Source organism: Misgurnus anguillicaudatus, unplaced genomic scaffold (genome assembly GCF_027580225.2).
Source record: "Misgurnus anguillicaudatus unplaced genomic scaffold, ASM2758022v2 HiC_scaffold_28, whole genome shotgun sequence".
Taxonomy (NCBI): Eukaryota; Metazoa; Chordata; class Actinopteri; order Cypriniformes; family Cobitidae; genus Misgurnus; species Misgurnus anguillicaudatus.
In genome coordinates this window covers 5833937-5852939 of record NW_027395278.1, presented here as the reverse complement: position 1 = coordinate 5852939, position 19003 = coordinate 5833937, and the positions used below count along the sequence as shown (strand labels likewise).

General features: G+C 38.5%; 1 protein-coding gene across 1 annotated transcript; it reads left to right on the top strand.

The window, feature by feature from the left end:
• Positions 1-7850: 7850 nt before the first annotated feature.
• Positions 7851-16504, top strand: LOC129418330 (ectonucleoside triphosphate diphosphohydrolase 5). The gene is made up of 13 exons (XM_055173274.2): positions 7851-8624; positions 9306-9385; positions 9773-9916; positions 10392-10467; positions 10981-11016; positions 11120-11208; positions 11293-11372; positions 11468-11529; positions 11625-11726; positions 13004-13147; positions 13242-13298; positions 14449-14564; positions 14808-16504. The coding sequence occupies exons 1-13, from the start codon at positions 8345-8347 to the stop codon at positions 14889-14891; spliced, it is 1350 nt and encodes a 449-aa protein (XP_055029249.1). The 5' UTR covers positions 7851-8344; the 3' UTR covers positions 14892-16504.
• The last annotated feature ends 2499 nt before the right edge of the window (positions 16505-19003 follow it).

The window sequence follows — 19003 nt, the reverse complement described above, 5'->3', positions numbered from 1 at the left end:
TGTCCAGCATGTTTGTCTCGGCTTTTCAATTGTTGCAAAATAGAAATCTGACCTTCTGCCTCTTGTGTTATGTTATTTACTGGATAAACAGGGCATACATGGTCAGTTTGTCTTAAATAAATGTTTGTGGTGCAAAATCACATTACTGGAAAAAATTTTATTTCAAATGATTATTTGAACTAAAATGTAGACAAATACATTTAGTTGTTTTATGACAAATGAAAACACAAATAACAATAGCACAGTCAATGGCATAGACTATTGCTGAAAAATGGTTGATACACATTTAATGATAGCTTCCGGCATCCTTTGGTTTTGACCAAACTGTCAAACTGAATTAGAAGAAGAATCTCCACTTCAAGGGTCAATTACATGGTTTTTGCTTTTCTCCTATACCCTTTTTAAATTTTTGTCAGAAAATGGTTGGGTCACAAGGAATACAGCTGGGAAAGCCTTCATAAAATAACAATTTGGATGACTGAATTTCACCCTGTTTTCAGTCACATGTCAGACCACTTCTCCAGTAAAAAAAAAAAAGAACAAATGCAGACACTCACGTTCAACTTGTTTCCATTAGCTAAGCCCGTTCTCAAGACAAAGTGTTTTATCATATAATGTGAAGGCCAAGGATGGTGTGACTTGAAATCATATAATGTGAAGGCCAAGGATGGTGGGACTTGAAATGAGTCCACCACAACAATACATTTTCCAGGATTTTGCTATGCTGGCAAATGTGACATTTCCATTAGTGTCTAAAAAAGGATGCTTTTTTAAGATTGTCCAGACTGAACTTCTCATGTTTTGCTTAACACTTATTGGGACTCATTTATTTACCAGCATGAAGTAAGGGATAGTAAGTGGAAAACATCTGTTGACCAAATTAACACATTTTTCTCTTTAACACAAATGGCAAATGGTGTGACGTTATGCTACAGTTTGGAATTTCATGTATATAAAAGTCTTTGCTATGGCTTTAAACTACTGGGTTTGCACTGACATAATGCTAAAGTAAAGCTGGGTGATGTAACAATTTCACAACTGGATCACAATAAATTTGATGTTGATAATGACATTTTTACTCGATATTGATAAACCCAGCAGCCATGGTTGCAGTCATGCCTACTGTAAAGTCTCTGCGCATCAAATCTGTGCTTCTTTCATATGTTGACATTACCCTGCGAACTGTACATTATTATTGTGGTAGTTCTGTGACTATTTGGGTGTCTGTGACATAAAAAAATACAGCAGATCATTGATAAACTATTGTTTTTCTGTGTGGGTTTTCATTAAATGCCACTCTCAGTATTGTACGTTTACAGTACAGCAGTGTTCCCCAAATCTTACCCTGGAGGGCCGGAGCACTACAGAGTTTAGGTCCAACCCTAATCAAACTTACCCACCTGTGATTTTCTAGTGATCATGAAGAGCTTGATTAGCTTGCTCAGGTGTGTTTGATCAGGGTTGGAGCTAAACTCTGCAGTGCTCTGGCCCTCCAGGGTAAGATTTGGGGAACACTGCAGTACAGTATATGTGATGTCACTGCTTCTTCTGTATTTGTGAGAAGCTTGTGACAAGCCAAGACAGGTCAATGAAAAAATAAACCCATTGCATCAGTATGAATGTCATATCAGTGTCAACTGAAATAAGGGATGCTCTGATTGATCGTCCGTAGATCGGTATTGACCGATCATCGTATTAAATTACTTGATCGGTACTCGCATCTAAGGAACCAATCTTTATTTACTTTATTCTTCGTAGGGCTCCTAAATGCGAGTGCAATGTTAGACCATTTTTCACATTTCTTATTTGGGAGTGATTTGTGATTTAAAGGGCACCTATTACTATTACTTTTACTATTTTGCACCTATTACTATTACTTTTACTATTTCATTGCTAAAAACAACCTTATTTTGTTTATTTGGTATAATACAATGTGTTCGCATGGTTTATGGTTAAAAACACATTATTTTCCACATACCGTACATTGTTGTAGCTCTCTTCCTGAAACAGATGTTGTACAAAACTCATCGATTTGAAAAGCTCTATGTCCCTGATTGGCCAGCTAATCTGAACATTGTGATTGGCCTAAATACCTCTGAAATTTGACGCTCATTACCATGTTTGAAAGATTCGCTCACAATGCAATTGTCATGTTAGGAACCAGTAAGGAGACTGAACGTAAGTAGAAATGTGAGTATCAGATAATAGGCAGTTCATAAGAGCACTTAGCTGAGTGGATAATAATGTCTCTATTGCAGATGAAGATGACAGGATGAGCGGACGGGATCGGATAAAGATCATAGTATTTCCAGGTAAGTGAAGCGGATGAATACCGGGCATGACCTGGTATTCAAAGTGACCTGAGGGGTTTACAAAGGCAGTTTTCCACCTCGACGGATGCAAATTAAGTTAAAGGCACTTCTCAGGTTCAGTTTGGAGAAAATACGGGCTCCTCATAGTTGTTATAGAGCGGCTGGAACCAGAGGAACGGGGTAACTGAACTTTACAGTATGAGAATTGAGATGTCTGTAGTCGATGCAGGGTCTCATGCCACCGTCCTTTTTGGCCATGAAGAAGAAACTTGAAGCGTCAGGGGATGTAGATGGCCGAATAAACTGCTGATGTACAGCTTCCTCCACATACTCCTCCATGGCCTTCTGTTTGGGGAAAGACAGCGGATAGATGCGACCCTTGGGTAATGAGGCTCCAGGTAGCAGGTCAACGGCACAGTCCCATGGCCGATGCGGTGGAAGTTTAGTAGCCAGTCGTTTACTGAAAACATCCTGGAACGCCCGGTATTCTTCGTGTATCTCTACCTGGTGTTGAACTGGGGGACTTTCGACAGTAGTGGATCCAATAGGAAGTTTGGCTTCGGACTTGGATGAAGAAGAATGATGAAGCGGATTGAACTTTCGAACGGGCAAAAGGCATGACTGGAAACAATTCTCATTCCAGCTGACGACTTCACCGTTTTGCCAGTCGATATTAGGAAGATGTTTAGATAACCATAGGATGATGCACATACACAGAACTTGCCATGACTAAGCCAAGATAAGGAAGTATGGCTGTGGACAGACAAAGTTAGGGCAAAGATTTGTGAAAAGAAATGTATTTACCATGCTTTTCTTGTTAATAAGGACTGTGACCGTAGCCACTGTTAAAGCTGCTCATAATGACAAGCTCTACAAAAAACTTGGCACTCGCAAAGACATTGCCTAATGAAGTCACACCATTGTCATTTTGAGGACATAAAGAAATTCTTCAGAGTTAATGACAAAAATGAACAACTGACAGCAAAAAGGCTTTAGAATGCTGGAAGGATTACTTTGAGAATATCTCGACCAAGGAGTCCCCACATGCTGTTCTCAGCCCAGTACAGCTGGTCATTTATTTTGTGAAAGATGTCATCATGCAAGACTTAGAACACCCAGTGCCACGGACAGACACTTCTCTATTAAGGCAACATTATTTTTGCTGCTGAGGAGAAAGCAAGGTCAGCCTCAAGCAGGACGTCCAGGCATGAAGTAATTGGTTGGCAATTTTCAGCCTATGCCTTACTATTAAAAGGATGGAGTAGATGGTGATGGACCCGAATGAGCATAGTAAAATCAAGATCGATGGCACTGACTTACCAAGAACTGAGGCATTAAAGTTCCTCAAGGATCACAGGTACTATAGTTCAAATGGCTCAATGATCGCAGTTTATAATAATCTGAGCCATAAAGTCACAATACAACTCTGCCTGGCTGAAGTGGCATGTCACAACCAGCTTTATGTGCAACAGTAAGACAAGTGACCTCAGTTTAAGGATCTACCATTATCTGTTGGTCTTTATGGTGCTGAATGTTGGAAGTAGAATGACCTCAAGCTTACTGGCCAGCATACCAAACAAGCTAAAGAAATTGCGACAACGATACAGATCCTATCTACGGTTCTTTACAGTGAAAACTTCTGAAGGTCAAGCAGTGACACATACAGTATTGAATACTTCTTAGCCAAAAGTCAAATATTAGAGAACAAAATTACGATGAGTCTGCATTTTTGTGACGTGTGCAAGTCGGTGACTGAAAGTTACTAACATGCAGTTACATAATAGCTAAATAATCCCACTGTCATAGTATAAAATCAACCTGATCTCACAAATTTCCGTGGCATAGTCACGGAATTTTTTGCTCATTTTTCCGTGACATTCTCACGGATCTCCGCATATTTCCGTGGCCCTGCCACGGACTTTCTTTTCCGTGGCATTCTCACGGATTGGTTACTCAACTGTTTTGTCCTATTTTCTTACCATTTTCGCTTCGGTTTAGGGTTAGATTTACATAAAATGACATCCCTACCCAAACCCAACTCTAACCCCAATGCCAGGTGACAATTGATTAAAGTTTAGAAAATATAAAAGAATACATCAGAAAAAATTGTATAAACCAATACTTACAGTGACAAAGTAATGCAAGCACCAAATCTAACCCTAAACCGAAGCGACAATGGTTTGAAAATAGGAAAAAGCAGTTGAGTAACCAATCCGTGAGAATGCCACTGAAAAGAAAGTCCGTGGCAGGGCCACGGAAATATGCGGAGATCCGTGAGAATGTCACGGAAAAATTAGCAAAAAATTCCGTGACTATCCCACGGAACTTTGTGAGATCATGTTGTATAAAATAATTAAAAATACAGACCATGGCTTTGTTTATGGACAGTAATCCAACCCCAATGGGCATGTTTGGTTTAAAGTTAATTTTGGAAGGGGGGGTCACAGATGCTGTTGTTTGCAAATCAGAATGTGATATTCGCCGATCAAAGAAATGTGGGATGAAGAGTAACCAAGAGTGCATGAGGTTATGTAAGCAGATTGGGTTCATTTCCCGTACTCCTGAACAGAACTTCAGCAATGATTGACAGGTCATTCAGCCACCACACAGACTTGAGCTATAAGCAAGTATTGCATAAGCTGTGGACTGGCCACAAAATTTTAAAGAAAATTGCCGTTGACTTAGCAGATTCTCCGGGGCCAAGCCTCTTAAAACAATGTAAACTTAGCTCAGAACAATTTCGAATCCATCCAGCAGCACCACCCTCGCATTGCATGCCTTGTACTCAAGTCAGATGCCGGCTTCCCAGCTACTCATTTTTGTTCAGCTTTTTGATGAAACTGGAGCGTATCCATAAAACATTCCACAGGCAGGAAAAGCCAAAAGAGCATATGTCAAAATGTCAGGGTGTAGCTACTGTAACCTTATAGCGGCTCTTGGCTTTAGGTTCATGTGTGTTAGGCAACTAAATTTAAAGCTAATTGCTATGACAGAGATGAAAGCAGACTTCCATCCCTCCCCCCACCATATACAAATAACTGTGAACATTTTCAAGCTGTCATTATCATCAAAACTGTAATTACACGGTTATGGTCTCTTCAATAGGAGTTCTTGGGCAGGACACCCACAAAAATGGCATTTTCGTGGCTGTTATTTAATGTAAGATTAGTTTACAAAGCAAGGGGGTCATAAATTTATGCCAACATAATGTAACAACATAAGCTTTATTCTATAAATGCTGAATTTGTCTCAAAGCATGTATTTTTGTATTGGTACAGGTATTGTTTTGTAAATTGTTACAGTATCCTGAAAATATATTGCTGCCATGCTTCTCAACAATTGTAGTCAAATTTGTTTTATTTGCTGTAAATTAAATTTTAGAATTATAATTTAAAATTACATTTGCAGACATCATATTAAACTTGCATTTTTCTGCAACTTATATGTCAGAAATTAGAGATGAAAATGGCAATATTACTGTTTACCACTTTTTTTGATGGATAACACATTTCATTTCAGTTCACTTGAGCATAGTAAAACCTCACAATTTTGTTGTCACATGTTTTGATTTATGCACTGGTAGAGCAGTCTATTGTTTTCTAAGTGTTTATTTTCTGGTATATTGTGCATGCATTGTACATTTTAATGGGCTGGCAACCAATTATTCCAAATTATTATTGTGGCTAAACTTGTTATAGTCCACATTGCACAACTGGTTTTGAATCAGTTAAACTGTGTACTGTAATTGCCTTGCTTTATGCCATAAATATTGTTTATGATGTACTGTGATAATCCCATGGATATACATGCGGCCTTGTCAGTAATTGTCTTTAGTTATGTATGAACATAATTATAACTACTGGATGGATGAAAAGCATGGGGAAAAGGATGAAGAAACTGAGAATGCAATGAATTGCAACGCAGCTGTAAAATTAATCATATTGTCTAGTAAAAACATAAATGTAAAACAGTAATCCAAAAGAAGCAGGAACATTTTTCTATTATACTTAAATAGCCGGCAACCTATTAAATAAGCTCACGGTGCCCTTATACTGCTGCCTTGGCACAGTTGAAAGTGTTCTTTTAAATTGTCAGAAGTCAATATGAGGGCCTGCACATGCATGCTTGGCACGGGAGAAAAGCCCATAATGGGGTACCGCAGTTTGAAAAAACAAGAGAAAGAGGAAAGAAAGTGTAATATTTTTAGTTCCAAATTACAACGTTGGAACTGTTGCTTTGCTCAGCCGACTGTCCGGGGACTGGAATGGCATGATGGGAGCACAGGCACTGCCAAACTCCACCCTGGCCCCCTCCCTATGTCCACTCTGTGCTTCTCCTCTCCCCTCTTTGCTCTAAAATCACATACTGGGCTCCACCGCCCCTTATTTCTGCTCTTCCCTGTTCCCTGCTGAGTCTCACCGGCAATGGCAGAGAGAGTCAATCTTAACCTGATGTGTGGTGAACCACTTTCATTAGTTGCAAGTAAGAGAGAAAAAGACATGTCATAGCAATGCAATCCCACTGTCAGGACTGAATTCTTGAGAATTGTGCAAAACAGTTTAGCAAACCTTGTTTCACTGCCAAGGTTCACAGAGCGGAGAAACCCCCTCTATCCTCTACTGTTGAGTTCATATGAGGTCCTGAACAGTGTCTTCTTGCTAACACCTACAGTAGCTGCTTTTAATCTATTTGAACCAATAAAGAAATCGCATGAGTGATTCTACAAAAAAACTCTTTTTGGAAAAACAGTAAATAAGTTTTGTCTAACTGAAAATCGAATTGAGGGACAATGCTGAATAAGCCTTCAACCCAACAACCAATTTACAAATGTTTTATTTTAGAGACACTTTACATTTTTGAGCCAAAATTTTGGTAAATTTAGTAGAAGTATTCTTTCAAGAACTGTCTAAAAGTCTAAAAGTTTGAACCTAGGTGTCCTTGGTACAGGATCTTCCACTACTCTGCGGGCACTGAAAGTAAACGGACACTGAAGTTTACAATCGGCCGTGCCAAAATATCTGTCCACTGATGCGAAAACAACACGTAATAGCTTCTCTTCATGTGCATCTTATATTTCAGCTCCTGAGATTTTATTATAATAATGACATTTTATACCCTTGCCACACAGTCCCACAATAAATTAGATAATGTCTACATCGCTTTACACCTCTTTTAAAATGAACAAAGGAGGAAAAAGTCCTGTTTTAGAAGTTACGAGACAATTAACTCATATTCACTGGATAAGAATTAACTGTTTTTATGTGTAATCCAGAGTCGTAAGAAACCTGTTAATCGGACTTTAAGATGAAAGCCAGTTCATGATATCACTACCTTTGTTGAAAAGGAAGCTTGTTGCAGCAAATGGTAGCTTGCATGAGTAGGTTTAAATGCTTGTTAGAAGAAAGAAAAGAGTGGTGAAGTAACAAACCGGCCGTAAGTAGAAAGCAAAGCTGTAAGTTTTAATTAAGTACGCCCATAAAATTTATTTTTAAACGAATGCATTCACTCTTAGAAACCCAGCTTTTTAAAGAAATTTTTGTTGCAGTTATTGGACTTTAAATGATGGGGAGGGTACAAGGGGTTAACTACCAGTTACACCATCTCTAATTGATGAGAAAAAACGGCACTGTTTAGCAGGTATCCCATGTCCATTTTATAAGTAAGGGGAGGAGAAGGTGGAGGATGGATTTCAGAGGGCTTGCGATGGTGAGGCTCAGGATTGGTGGATGCTCCTGTTTGGCATGGCCCCCTGCCAAGCGCTTATGTCTTTATATACTGTAAACAGATGACCAACCAGTCCCGAGTGTGTCTCTGTGTTCACCCTCTTTCCAACTCTCTGCACCTTTATTCTCTTCCCTTCCTCATCCTCTTTTCTGCACACTGCATCTGTACACCTTCAAGACTTTTTCTTAAGAAGACCGGGCAAAAACAGCAAACACATCCTCATCTGTTAAAAGTCTTGAGTCACTTCTTGGAGAAACCACCCTTCAAGCCTTCAGCTGTTCGTAGTGCCAGCGTGGGTGAGAGAAACCATGTCTCAGCAGATGTTGCTCTTGACGGCGGTGTCCATGTGGCTTTTCGCCGGGTTCTTCCTGGCAGAGGCGACATATAACAGCCACATGTACAACCGCTACCGTGCGTTCAATCACCATGCCAACATGGACAATCAGCTTCCACCAGAGGTACCTGTGATGGCAGAGACAGTGGCACCCCGACGAGTCAACTTCAGTCGCACCTTTTATGGGATCATGTTCGATGCTGGCAGCAGTGGCACTCGTATCCACATTTACAAGTTCATTCAAAAAGACCCAGGTATGTCCTTTCTCCATGCCTGTTTTTTTTTTAGTTTTTGCATGCAGAAATCCAGATACTTTTCTTAGAGCTAAAATCTGTATACTTCTACAGATCTGTAGCTCTAACCGTTTTCATTCACATCCATGCTTTAGAGTAGCTTACACCATGAACTCAGAATGATCTTGAAGAGTCCCGCCTTGTAGACTCTGTGAACGGCTGCCCTCTCCAACTTTCTCTCTCTCTTTCTTTCTCGCCCTCTCACTGCAACCTTTCTAAGAAGGCTGTATGTAATAGTATGATTGCTTTAAGTGTCTGTTTGGCATGGGCTTAATCACTGCATGCTGTAAAGGCGGGTTGGGAAGAGAAAAAGAGGGAAAGATAGGTAACAGGCAGCAGCAGTTATATTTAATAAATTGCAACCCTAAGCAATCTGTTAAAGATTATGGGTTTGGGCTGATAATGCAGTAATCCTAAATGCCCATCAAGTGGAGACATGGCATCATGCCTGATGAGGTAAACTTTAAGCCTGCAGAAACTCTTAATTTGTCTGTCTGGAAAAATCTTAGTGGTCGCCATTTGTGGTAAACATACAATAACCAAACATGTCTGCTCATGCAAAATAAACTTTAGAACTTCTTACAGACCATCTTTAATGTGCACCTTCTAAATTGTCTTTTGACATTTCTGTCTATCCCACAGTTGAGCTCCCAGTGCTGGACAATGAGATGTATCATGCCGTCAAGCCTGGACTGTCACATTATGCGGATAAGCCTGATGTGGTAAGCCGCTAATTTCATCTACGAACATGTTATTTCTATTAAATTGTTAGAGCTTTGAGTTTTTCCAGAATAGTATCATGCAGACAGAGGAAGTATATATTTTATTAAATTTTTCCCATTACAATGTCATGCAAAACACTAGAAAAGCTATACTTAGCGGTGTGGAATTTGAATCTAGACTTTGCAGTTATCCATTACAGTAGTGTAGTTTGTCACCATAGTAATTTATATCTCTTTTAAAATAAGGTTACTTGCAGATCAGATTAATGAAATGTTAAAGACGATACTGTACATAAGTTTTCCAGTTTGCACAGAAACAGGATGCTTCCCTTGAGTTCATTTTAAAGAATTATGCTAAATAAATAATGTTTAATTTTTATTTCCTAGGGTGGAGAAACCATTAGGCAGCTGCTGAAAGTGGCAAAAAAGACAATTCCCAAAGAGTTATGGATACAGACACCTGTGGTTCTAAAAGCCACTGCAGGCTTGCGCTTGTTGCCTCAAGAAAAAGCCAAAGCCCTCTTGGATGAGGTAAGGCTTCCTCGCTTTCTCACTTCACTGCCTGCTTTCTCAGACAATTTCGTTAGAGAAACTGACCATCCCAAAGGAAAGCAAACCACATTGTGTGCAAGACAGAGAAAAAGAAAGACAGAAAGTGAGAGAGAAGGAAAACCCATACTGTGCAAAAGCAGCTGTTCTGAGGCTGTCTGGAGCCTCGGGGAACCGAATGGCTTTTGAATTATCATTTTCTACTCCGCCACACCGGCCACACTTGTGGTTTTCAGCTTGCTCAGTTTTCAGACAAATTTGCCTAAGATTGATTCAGTGCACTTCCTTTTGACTTCAGATTAAAAAAACATACAACAATTGCATTTTCAAGTTGTAACAACTAAGCGCTTTCTTTTCTTCCTTTATATATTACAGAGGAGCACGAATCAGGAACTTTCAGAATACATTGCAGTATTAAAAATGACATTTTAATCCAATTTCTGCTTTATGTCCATAGGTGAAAGAAGTCTTCGATGACTCTCCTTTCTTTGTGCCAAACAACAGTGTGTCCATCATGAATGGTGCCAATGAGGGTACTAAAAACGTTTTCTTTATCTAGTCCTTGAAATTCAAGACAATGAAGCCTAGATGTATTATAGTGAACCCTTTGACACCAGGTTTCCCCTGTGTCTGTTATTGTGATATTGACCCCAGTGTTTTATAATATAACTGTCTAGATTAAGCCTTGTCTGGAAGCCTCCCACACTCATTATAAAATCCACATTTTTTAATTTAAGTTCACATTCACTTAAATGCCAAATGTCAAATTTGTTTATGAGGTGTGGCCAATCTCAGACAGTCTGATTACCTAGGTTAGTCCTTGATGACCCCAATATAAGGCACTTTTTTTGACAGGATATTACTTTTAATAAAGAAACCTGGAGAACATATACAGTAGAATATGTCTGTCTGATAACCATGTACTTTTAAAGGGTTTAATTCCTTAACTAATACCCATAATAAGATCGCTGATGGGTGCTTAATACTAAAATACTGTTGTAAATTGATACATAAAATCTCAATAGAATGGATTCTCTCTCTTGCAGGGGTCTTGGCATGGGTTACAGTAAACTTCCTGACAGGTAAAATATTTATTACTTTCATAAGGGTTTGCCAAACTGTAGTGATTATTAGTGATTAACATAACTCCAAAGTAACACTGTTTATTTAACTTTTGTATTGCAGGTCATTTGTATGCTAAAACAAGAAGAACTGTTGGGATTCTAGATTTGGGTGGAGGTTCAACCCAAATTACTTTCCTCCCAAAATTAAAGGTATGATAATATGAAACAAACCCACAGTCCTAGACAAATAGACAAATATGTCATACACTGACACTGTTCTCCTTTCTTTCACAGAAAACTGTACTGAATGCTCCACTAGACTATATTGCCAGATTTAACATGTTTAACAGCACATATGAGCTGTACACACACAGGTCAGATAACTTGTTTCTATCAGGTTGTTAAAACATAATTTTAGGAATTTATAAGCAGTGTAAAATACGCAATTTTTCTCTTTTGTCATTTGTAGTTATCTTGGAAATGGAATTTTTGCAGCTCGGCTGGCAACTCTTGGTGCTCTCGGTTCTGATGGTAATATTAAATGTATTTATATTTTCAATCTTCATGTTTCAAAATGGTTGGTTATTAATATCTCGCTGTTTTCTCTGGCAATGTTTAATCATCAGATATCGACTGGAAAGTTTTTAGAAGTTCGTGCTTGCCCAAAAAATTCAGTGAAGAGTGGTCCTTTGGTGGACTCACATACAAAGTCAGTGGAAACCCAGACGGTGAGTGGTCTTAAAATTACTTTTAATTACTTCCGAAAGATCAAATCAAGTTTTGATTTAACTTTTTAATATTTTCTATACTTAAATATAATATAAATTTATTTCATGTTGGATTTAAGGTTAATTTTTCTGTAAAATGGACTTCACTAAACTTCAACCTCACTCTGGTCTTGTCTATTTAGTGTCATTCAAAGCTCCCATAAATACCAAAATAGCAAACAAAATATTTACTGTAGGGTGAGAGAAAATAGTCAGTTCGCTCATTAAATGATTCATGAGGCATGTAGCCAAAAGAAACTAGTTTAGTCAGATGTTTGGCATTTAGCCTTACTGCATGTTGCTTGCAGCTTGATCTTGGCTGAACACCACATTGTGGTCTAGAATAGCAGCTATGAGGGGCTTTGTTAAGTAGTCCACATGATTTCTGACTGGGAGAGCTGACATACCAGTGAGCTCACTCCAGACCATATGAAATTTGCCTATTTAGAGCTTTCTGTGAGGAAACCTCTTCCTGAAATGTTTGTGGCAATCCCTTAAATTGACCTCATTATTTAGACGTGAGGCAATCTCCTGAAATGCACTTTTCCACATTCAAGACTTCTCAGCTATTTAGTTTCAAGGCTAAAGAGCAATTTATAATTCTAGAAAAGGCTGTGCATAGCTCTGTGTATCCCGGCGCGCACCTCTACAAACATGTAACCACGCGTCAGTTCTACGTGGACTGCAAGTGCTGTGATCGGTCCGCAAGAACCCCTCTTGTCAGGAAAAAAAATCTGCCTGCATTTCCTCATACACATTTCTGCTTGAAACAGTAAAAACAAAGATGGACCAAGTTAAGAAGCGATATGTGAAAAATGTGACATATTCTCTCAAGTTTAGGAACCCATACTCGAAATGTAACCTCTGCATCCCATACCAGTGAGTAGTGAACACACGCACTGCAAGTCTTAACAACTCAGGTTGCAACAAAAGTCACTGTCTATTTACCTGCAAACTTTGTAATTCCCTGTCGACGCGAACAACGTCCGACTCGTAGCCTATAGAGTAGAGACTATGGTGCAGGTCATACGCAGAACTATAATTAGACTTTTCCAGTTTCTCTTTTGAGTGTCACAAATGTCAAGCATAGTCTCATTAACTGTGATTGGTCGTTGTTGGTCAGATAGATTCTGTTGCGAAGGGATATTATTGGTGCCATCTGTGTCAATAAGATGTATTGGTAAGATGACAATGTCAATATACAATGTTATTCTCATACTCTAAAACTTTACTTTCAGGTTATGCAGGGTATAAGCTGTGCTACCACGAAGTCATGCGTGTAGTGAAAGGGATTGTGCACCAGCCCTTGGAAGTGAAGGGAAGCAGTGTCTTCTATGCCTTTTCCTATTACTACGACAGAGCTGTGGATTCTGGTCTCATTGGTGAGTGGGGTTAAATTTGGGATAAGTGTGCCTCAAGAAGTTCATTCTTTTTTACATTCTAAATGAACAAGAACGTACTGTCTCAATCTTTTAGACGGATCCCGTGGTGGTACTGTGGAAGTCAGGGATTTCAAGAAGAGAGCCAAAGAAGGTAAGACTTTGGATGACTTCCTTCCATCCTCTAAAGCACATGCAGGTCAAAGTCCTGCCGCACACATTGCACAAACATAAACCCTCTGTGCTTATTTGCATTTGAGGCTCTCGACAATCACACTGGCTTCACAAAATGATAGCTCTGCCACCACATAAACACGGGTTGCACCTCTCCCACACAAATACTTTTGCCTGTGTGTGTTCATCATCTTTTGAAACCCTCCCAACCGTTATCTCAGCTTTTTCGTGCGCTTCAAATAGAGGAATATATTATGCATTGTCATACTGTACAGAATGTGAAGTATAGTATAGGTGCACATGCTGCTGAGGACAATGACCACACATTGGCACGTCTGACAACTGAAATGGATTCACGAAATCTGTCTCCTTCGAAAGAATGTGTCAAACAATAAATGTCTGTAGAGAAGATTTATCATTAGGGGGAATGAGTTGGCGTCTTATGTAAGGCTTTCATTTGTACTGTCGCATAGTCTTGATAAACCACGCTTGGCGCAATGGTAATCCATGGCCGCAGCCCTGTGGGCACCCCTCTCTTCACTGACCGAGGGCAACACCTATGCCCAGTATCTAACTGAAGGCAGACAGGACTTAATGTCACACCCTGTGCGGGAACACTTGGCACTGCTTGTCCCCTCTCGTGGCTTGGCGCACATAGTACATGTGCACGACTGAGGGTATGAAATAGTTATTTTACACTTTCCGTCCCCTTTTCCCAAACTTTCACAAATCAGCTTGTCAGCTTGAGGAAAAACAAAACATTGTGAAGAGCTGTTTCACAAAGATGTGCCAGACGCTTGGAGCATACACAGCACTGGTGCCTCAACGTTTTTTGTAATTTTTCCCAGACTCTGACAAACTGTGGCCTGTCAATCAACAGTAAGGGCTATACTGGATAGTGTATACTCTACCTTTAACTTCTCATGCCAAGGCATAACTGTAACATTCCTATAGCATAACTGGTAGAGTATTGCGTTAGCAGGGCAAAGGTCATGGGTAAAATTTTGAGGGTCCACAGTTGAATATCTTGAATGCATTGTACATTACACTACAGTATAATGCTCAATCTCTGCAATTCAAGCCTCATAGCTCAACATTTTTTTTTTTAATTTACTCTTTTCTTTTTCAAGTGTGCAATAAGATGACCAAATATCGTGCAGTCAGCCCTTACTTGTGCATGGACATGACTTACATCACCTGCTTACTAAAAGAGGGATTCGGCTTCAAGGACAGCACTGTTCTGCAGGTGAGTGGAAAATGTACAAAGAATGAACATATAAAGGTAAAACTAAAAGTTAACAGGAAATACACTGTGGGGAAGGATCTAAAATAGGTCTCAAACCTGTTTGCCATTTTCTGTGTACACAAGTAAATTGCAAGCCTAAATTAACATCCCTTGGCAGTCGGAGATCGCTATTTTTGTGGACTGACATTACGGTACCACGAATTAGGCAAGAATATGACTTTTTATTCACGTTTTCTTTTTCAGCTTACTAAAAAGGTGAATAATGTGGAGACGAGCTGGGCGCTCGGTGCAGTCTTTGATCACTTGCACAATCTTAACATTCATTAAGCCTGCGATCTTCTGGCTTTAAACAGTAAGGGGAGCACAGGGACCACGCAGGAGGACACCTCACCTAATCAAGTAACCCCACCACCTTTTACCCTACACTCCTCAGTGAATTTCAGATATGCACTGCACTCCTAAACCACCACAATCTCCATCATTACCATCCCAAATCAAACCCCCAGAAAACTGTTCTTATTTACTGTGTTATTTATGTACAGATGGCAAGGCCAGCCTGCTACTTCTACTGTATGTTTACATTTTTTCCTCTTTTGTCTCTCATCTAATATACTGTTGATGTCTACTTTGGACGTTTTCAAAGTTTCAATGTATAACGCAACTAATCAGAGCTGTTTAAGCTCGATCTATGTTGCTGTGCAGGGTAATGTGCAGTGTGATATTTGTAAAAAGCCTTGTGTGAGGTAGTATAGCATCCATAAACGGTCTATTGTCTTTAGTTTGCAGCAGTGCTTGTACACTAGTGTAGTACTCTGTTAGGGTATCGTCAATTATATTGAAAACTCCCTAAGTCTTTAGTGCCCTTATTCTAGCACATAACACTTTAAATGTAGCTGTAAGAGCCATCCGTGCTATTTTGGAAAATTATGTGGGAGCAACAGTTCAAAATGAAGATAATAGTACAAGTAGGGATAGGAACAAAATCATACCATATACTAATTTGATAAATAATACATGAGTGATGTAAATTAATGAGTTATTTATTTTGGTTTTATTCTTATGTTGAGAAGGTATGTAAAGTTGACCTGTAGTTGGATTATAATATCTTCAGATGGACATTGCTCTTGGTGAAATGCTACAGGAGCTTTTTCAACCAAGGTCTTACCAGCCATGGATTATTGAGTAGCATACAGTATGGTGCTTTCTACTTATTAACAAAAAAACAGACACATGGTAAGATTCTGTCAATATTTTAAATGTAACTCAAGTGACTACTGGCTGGAAGTTAATAATTAAGACTTTATGGTACTGTATATTACACTAAATTTACTTATTAAACATTGATGCTGAATCAAACATTGATGCTGAAAAAGATGTTTAAGCATCTCTTATAGACACACCTTAGAAAAAGGTGTTACTGGTGTGTATCTTGAGACAAATCAATGGCACTGGCATATTTTAAGATCTGTCAGTGCAAAATATTTTCAGTTGAAAGAGCTCAAACTAGGACTGGTCTTAAGCCTTGTCTGTGAAACAAGGGGTCATTGTGCATGCATGCTTATGTGTAAAGCATTGCAAAGAACCAAGTCTTCCAGAATTTTAACTTGTTTAAGTGTTACATGTGCACACCCCTGTAGATACCCTGACTTATTTAACAGGCTTTACTCAATTAGCATCATGACATGCTTTTGTGAATTATTGTACAAATATTTATTACAGTGTGGCATTGTTCTTCCTTTTCTTGTTAATCCAAGAACATCTCTAAACCAGCATCATTATAAAAAATATGATATATAAGTAGTTACTATATCAGCAAATGGCCTCATCAGTATGGTTAACTTTGCCACAAGTTGTGTTTACGAACGATTATCATGTACAACATATGTTTTGTTTTTGTTTTTTGCTTTTTTTGAGGTATTACCTGCAACAAATGCTATAAATATGGCTATGCTTTTCAAATAAATGCTGTATATTATGAAGTGATATTGTATGTATTAATAAAAAAAGTATGACACATCTGTTTTTGACTTTCTTATATAAAACTATTTAAGATAAAAACACATTTACAGACTTACATTAATAAACCCTAATTGTTTTTCCACCTAATCATTGTATAGGAACTACACAAGTCCAACTTGACTTCCATAACATTCTCTTATATTAACATAGCCTGTCATATATTCACAATATAACTGCGTTTATTAGTTCACTTTGTATAAACTTAAATCAACTGCTTGGACATCAAGGCATTTAAACAATATACGATTTTTAGCCTACCTTTTGGTAATAGAATCCACAAACTTACGTTACAGTTCTCGAGTGACTTTGGATTCATGACATGCTAGCTATTCGCGCCAGTTATTAAAAGTGACGAAACAGTCATCGCGAGTGTTTGTCAATTATCGCGAGAAAATTATTTAGCGTTGTTTACTCATTGTGCAGATGATAGATTTTTTTATATGATTAATTGTACATTTTAAGGGCTGGAAATGACAGAAATTCTCTAGTTTGATTATTAAAGTCACAAACTTTTAACAAAATGTTTTTGTTTAATTTAGAAAACTGATACATCAGTCATACAAATAGGCTACAGTGCCACTGTGACTGTGAAGTGTCACGTGACAAACTTGATGATGCATTATAAAATAATAGCTGCAATTAAAAAAATCATAATGGGAAATAATTTTTAAATGCTATTAAGTTGCTTAAATAAAAATTCCTTTTTAAAAGTTCTAGTTTGAGGTGGAACTCTGTTCCACTCGAAATCCCCCACATTTCCAGCCCTGCTTAATAAAGGGGACATATCATGAAAATCTGACTTTTTTATAATTGGGTCCCCAGTGCTATCAACCTAGAAAATGTGATAAAGAACAACCCAGTAACTTAGTTTTGGTAAACCATTTTCTGCAAGCATGTGAAAAAATATGTCATTAATCTGGCTCCCCCTGTGATGTCAAAAGGGGATAATACTGCCCCTTAATCTGCACTATCCAACCACAACACTGCCATTTAGTGCAGAGATCAGCTCATCTGCATTTAAAAGGTTACACCGAAAAGGCAAATTTTTGCTCACCCCTACAAAGTGGCAATTTTAACATGATACAGCGGGGAAAATAAGTATTTAACACATCAGCATTTTTATCAGTAAGGGGATTTCTACAGAGCCGGCGCCAGACCATAACTAACAGGGGGGCACGTTGAAATGAATCGGTTTCATAGCGCAGCGCACACCGCGTCCTAAGTGAAAGCCACTTTACCATAATCATGTTGCAATGCTGTCAACGGTCTACATCCACACTTCACATTTAAGCTTACGTAAATTAAAACAACGCTAACTTACCTTTAAAAAAGCTGAAGCCGGCGTGTACGAACATTAAACTTCCGTAAAACAGTGTCTTGTAGAGTTTTAAATTCCACCTCGACCTCTAATCTCAGAGTTTGAGCCAATCGGTGCATTAAGTCAGGTGGAGCATGCGGTGCTGATTCGTCCTAAATGTTCTAATATCTATATTTTACATCATCCATAAAATGCCGCAAAAAACATGTTGCTAGTATCAAGTCACAAATATGCTAAAAGACGTAAAGACGCATGAGACGCCGCAATACAACCAATCAGATAAACTAATCTATTTTAATTAAAGAAAACATATCAACTATATTTTCCTCAATTGATTACATTATAAGTCATGAAACATTAAATGTTTAATTAATTTTAATTATTCTTGATATATATTAAATTAATAAAAAACTGTGTAGGGGGCACAACAACCTGTTTGGGGAGGCACAGCCTGCAAATGCCCCCTTTTGATTTCTAGGTGGGTTATTGACACAAAATTTCCACCAGATATAGTCATCAAGGCAAATATTGAATTCATACAAAGAAATCAGAACATTTAAGTATACAAGTTGAGTCATAATAAATAAAGTGAAATGACACAGGAAATAAGTACTGAACACACTTTAAAGGGATAGTTCACTTTAAAATGAAAATTCTGTCATCATTTACTCATGCTCGTGTTGTTCTAAACCTGTATGAATTTCTTTTTTCTGACAAACATAAAATATATTTTGAGAAATGATGGTAAACACACAGCAGATAGTGACAATTGGCCCCAAGGTCTTCCTGACGTTCTGCCTAAGTGGTTCTTGGCTCTTGGAGAACTCTCCTGATTATTCTTTGGACTCCTCTGACAGGGATCTTACGTGGAGCACCTGATCGTGGCCTGTTTATGGTGAACTGATGCTCTTTCAATTTCCGATTTGACAGATTTCAGGTGATCTCCTGGATTTCTATGCCATTTTGCACCTTGTTCTCTTCATGTGTTTAATACTTATTCCCTGTGTCATTTCACTTTATTTATTATGACTCAACTTGTATACTTAAATGTTCTGATTTCTTTGTATGAATTCAATATTTGGCTTGATGGCTACATCTGGTG

Excerpts from the sequence above, each read along its gene's own strand:
- LOC129418330 (XM_055173274.2), top strand. The coding sequence starts at position 8,345 with ATGTCTCAGCAGATGTTGCTCTTGACGGCGGTGTCCATGTGGCTTTTC. Across the intron at positions 11,017-11,119 it reads TACAGTAAACTTCCTGACAG|GTCATTTGTATGCTAAAACA; the intron begins GTAAAATATTTA and ends TTTGTATTGCAG. Across the intron at positions 11,373-11,467 it reads TATGAGCTGTACACACACAG|TTATCTTGGAAATGGAATTT; the intron begins GTCAGATAACTT and ends TGTCATTTGTAG.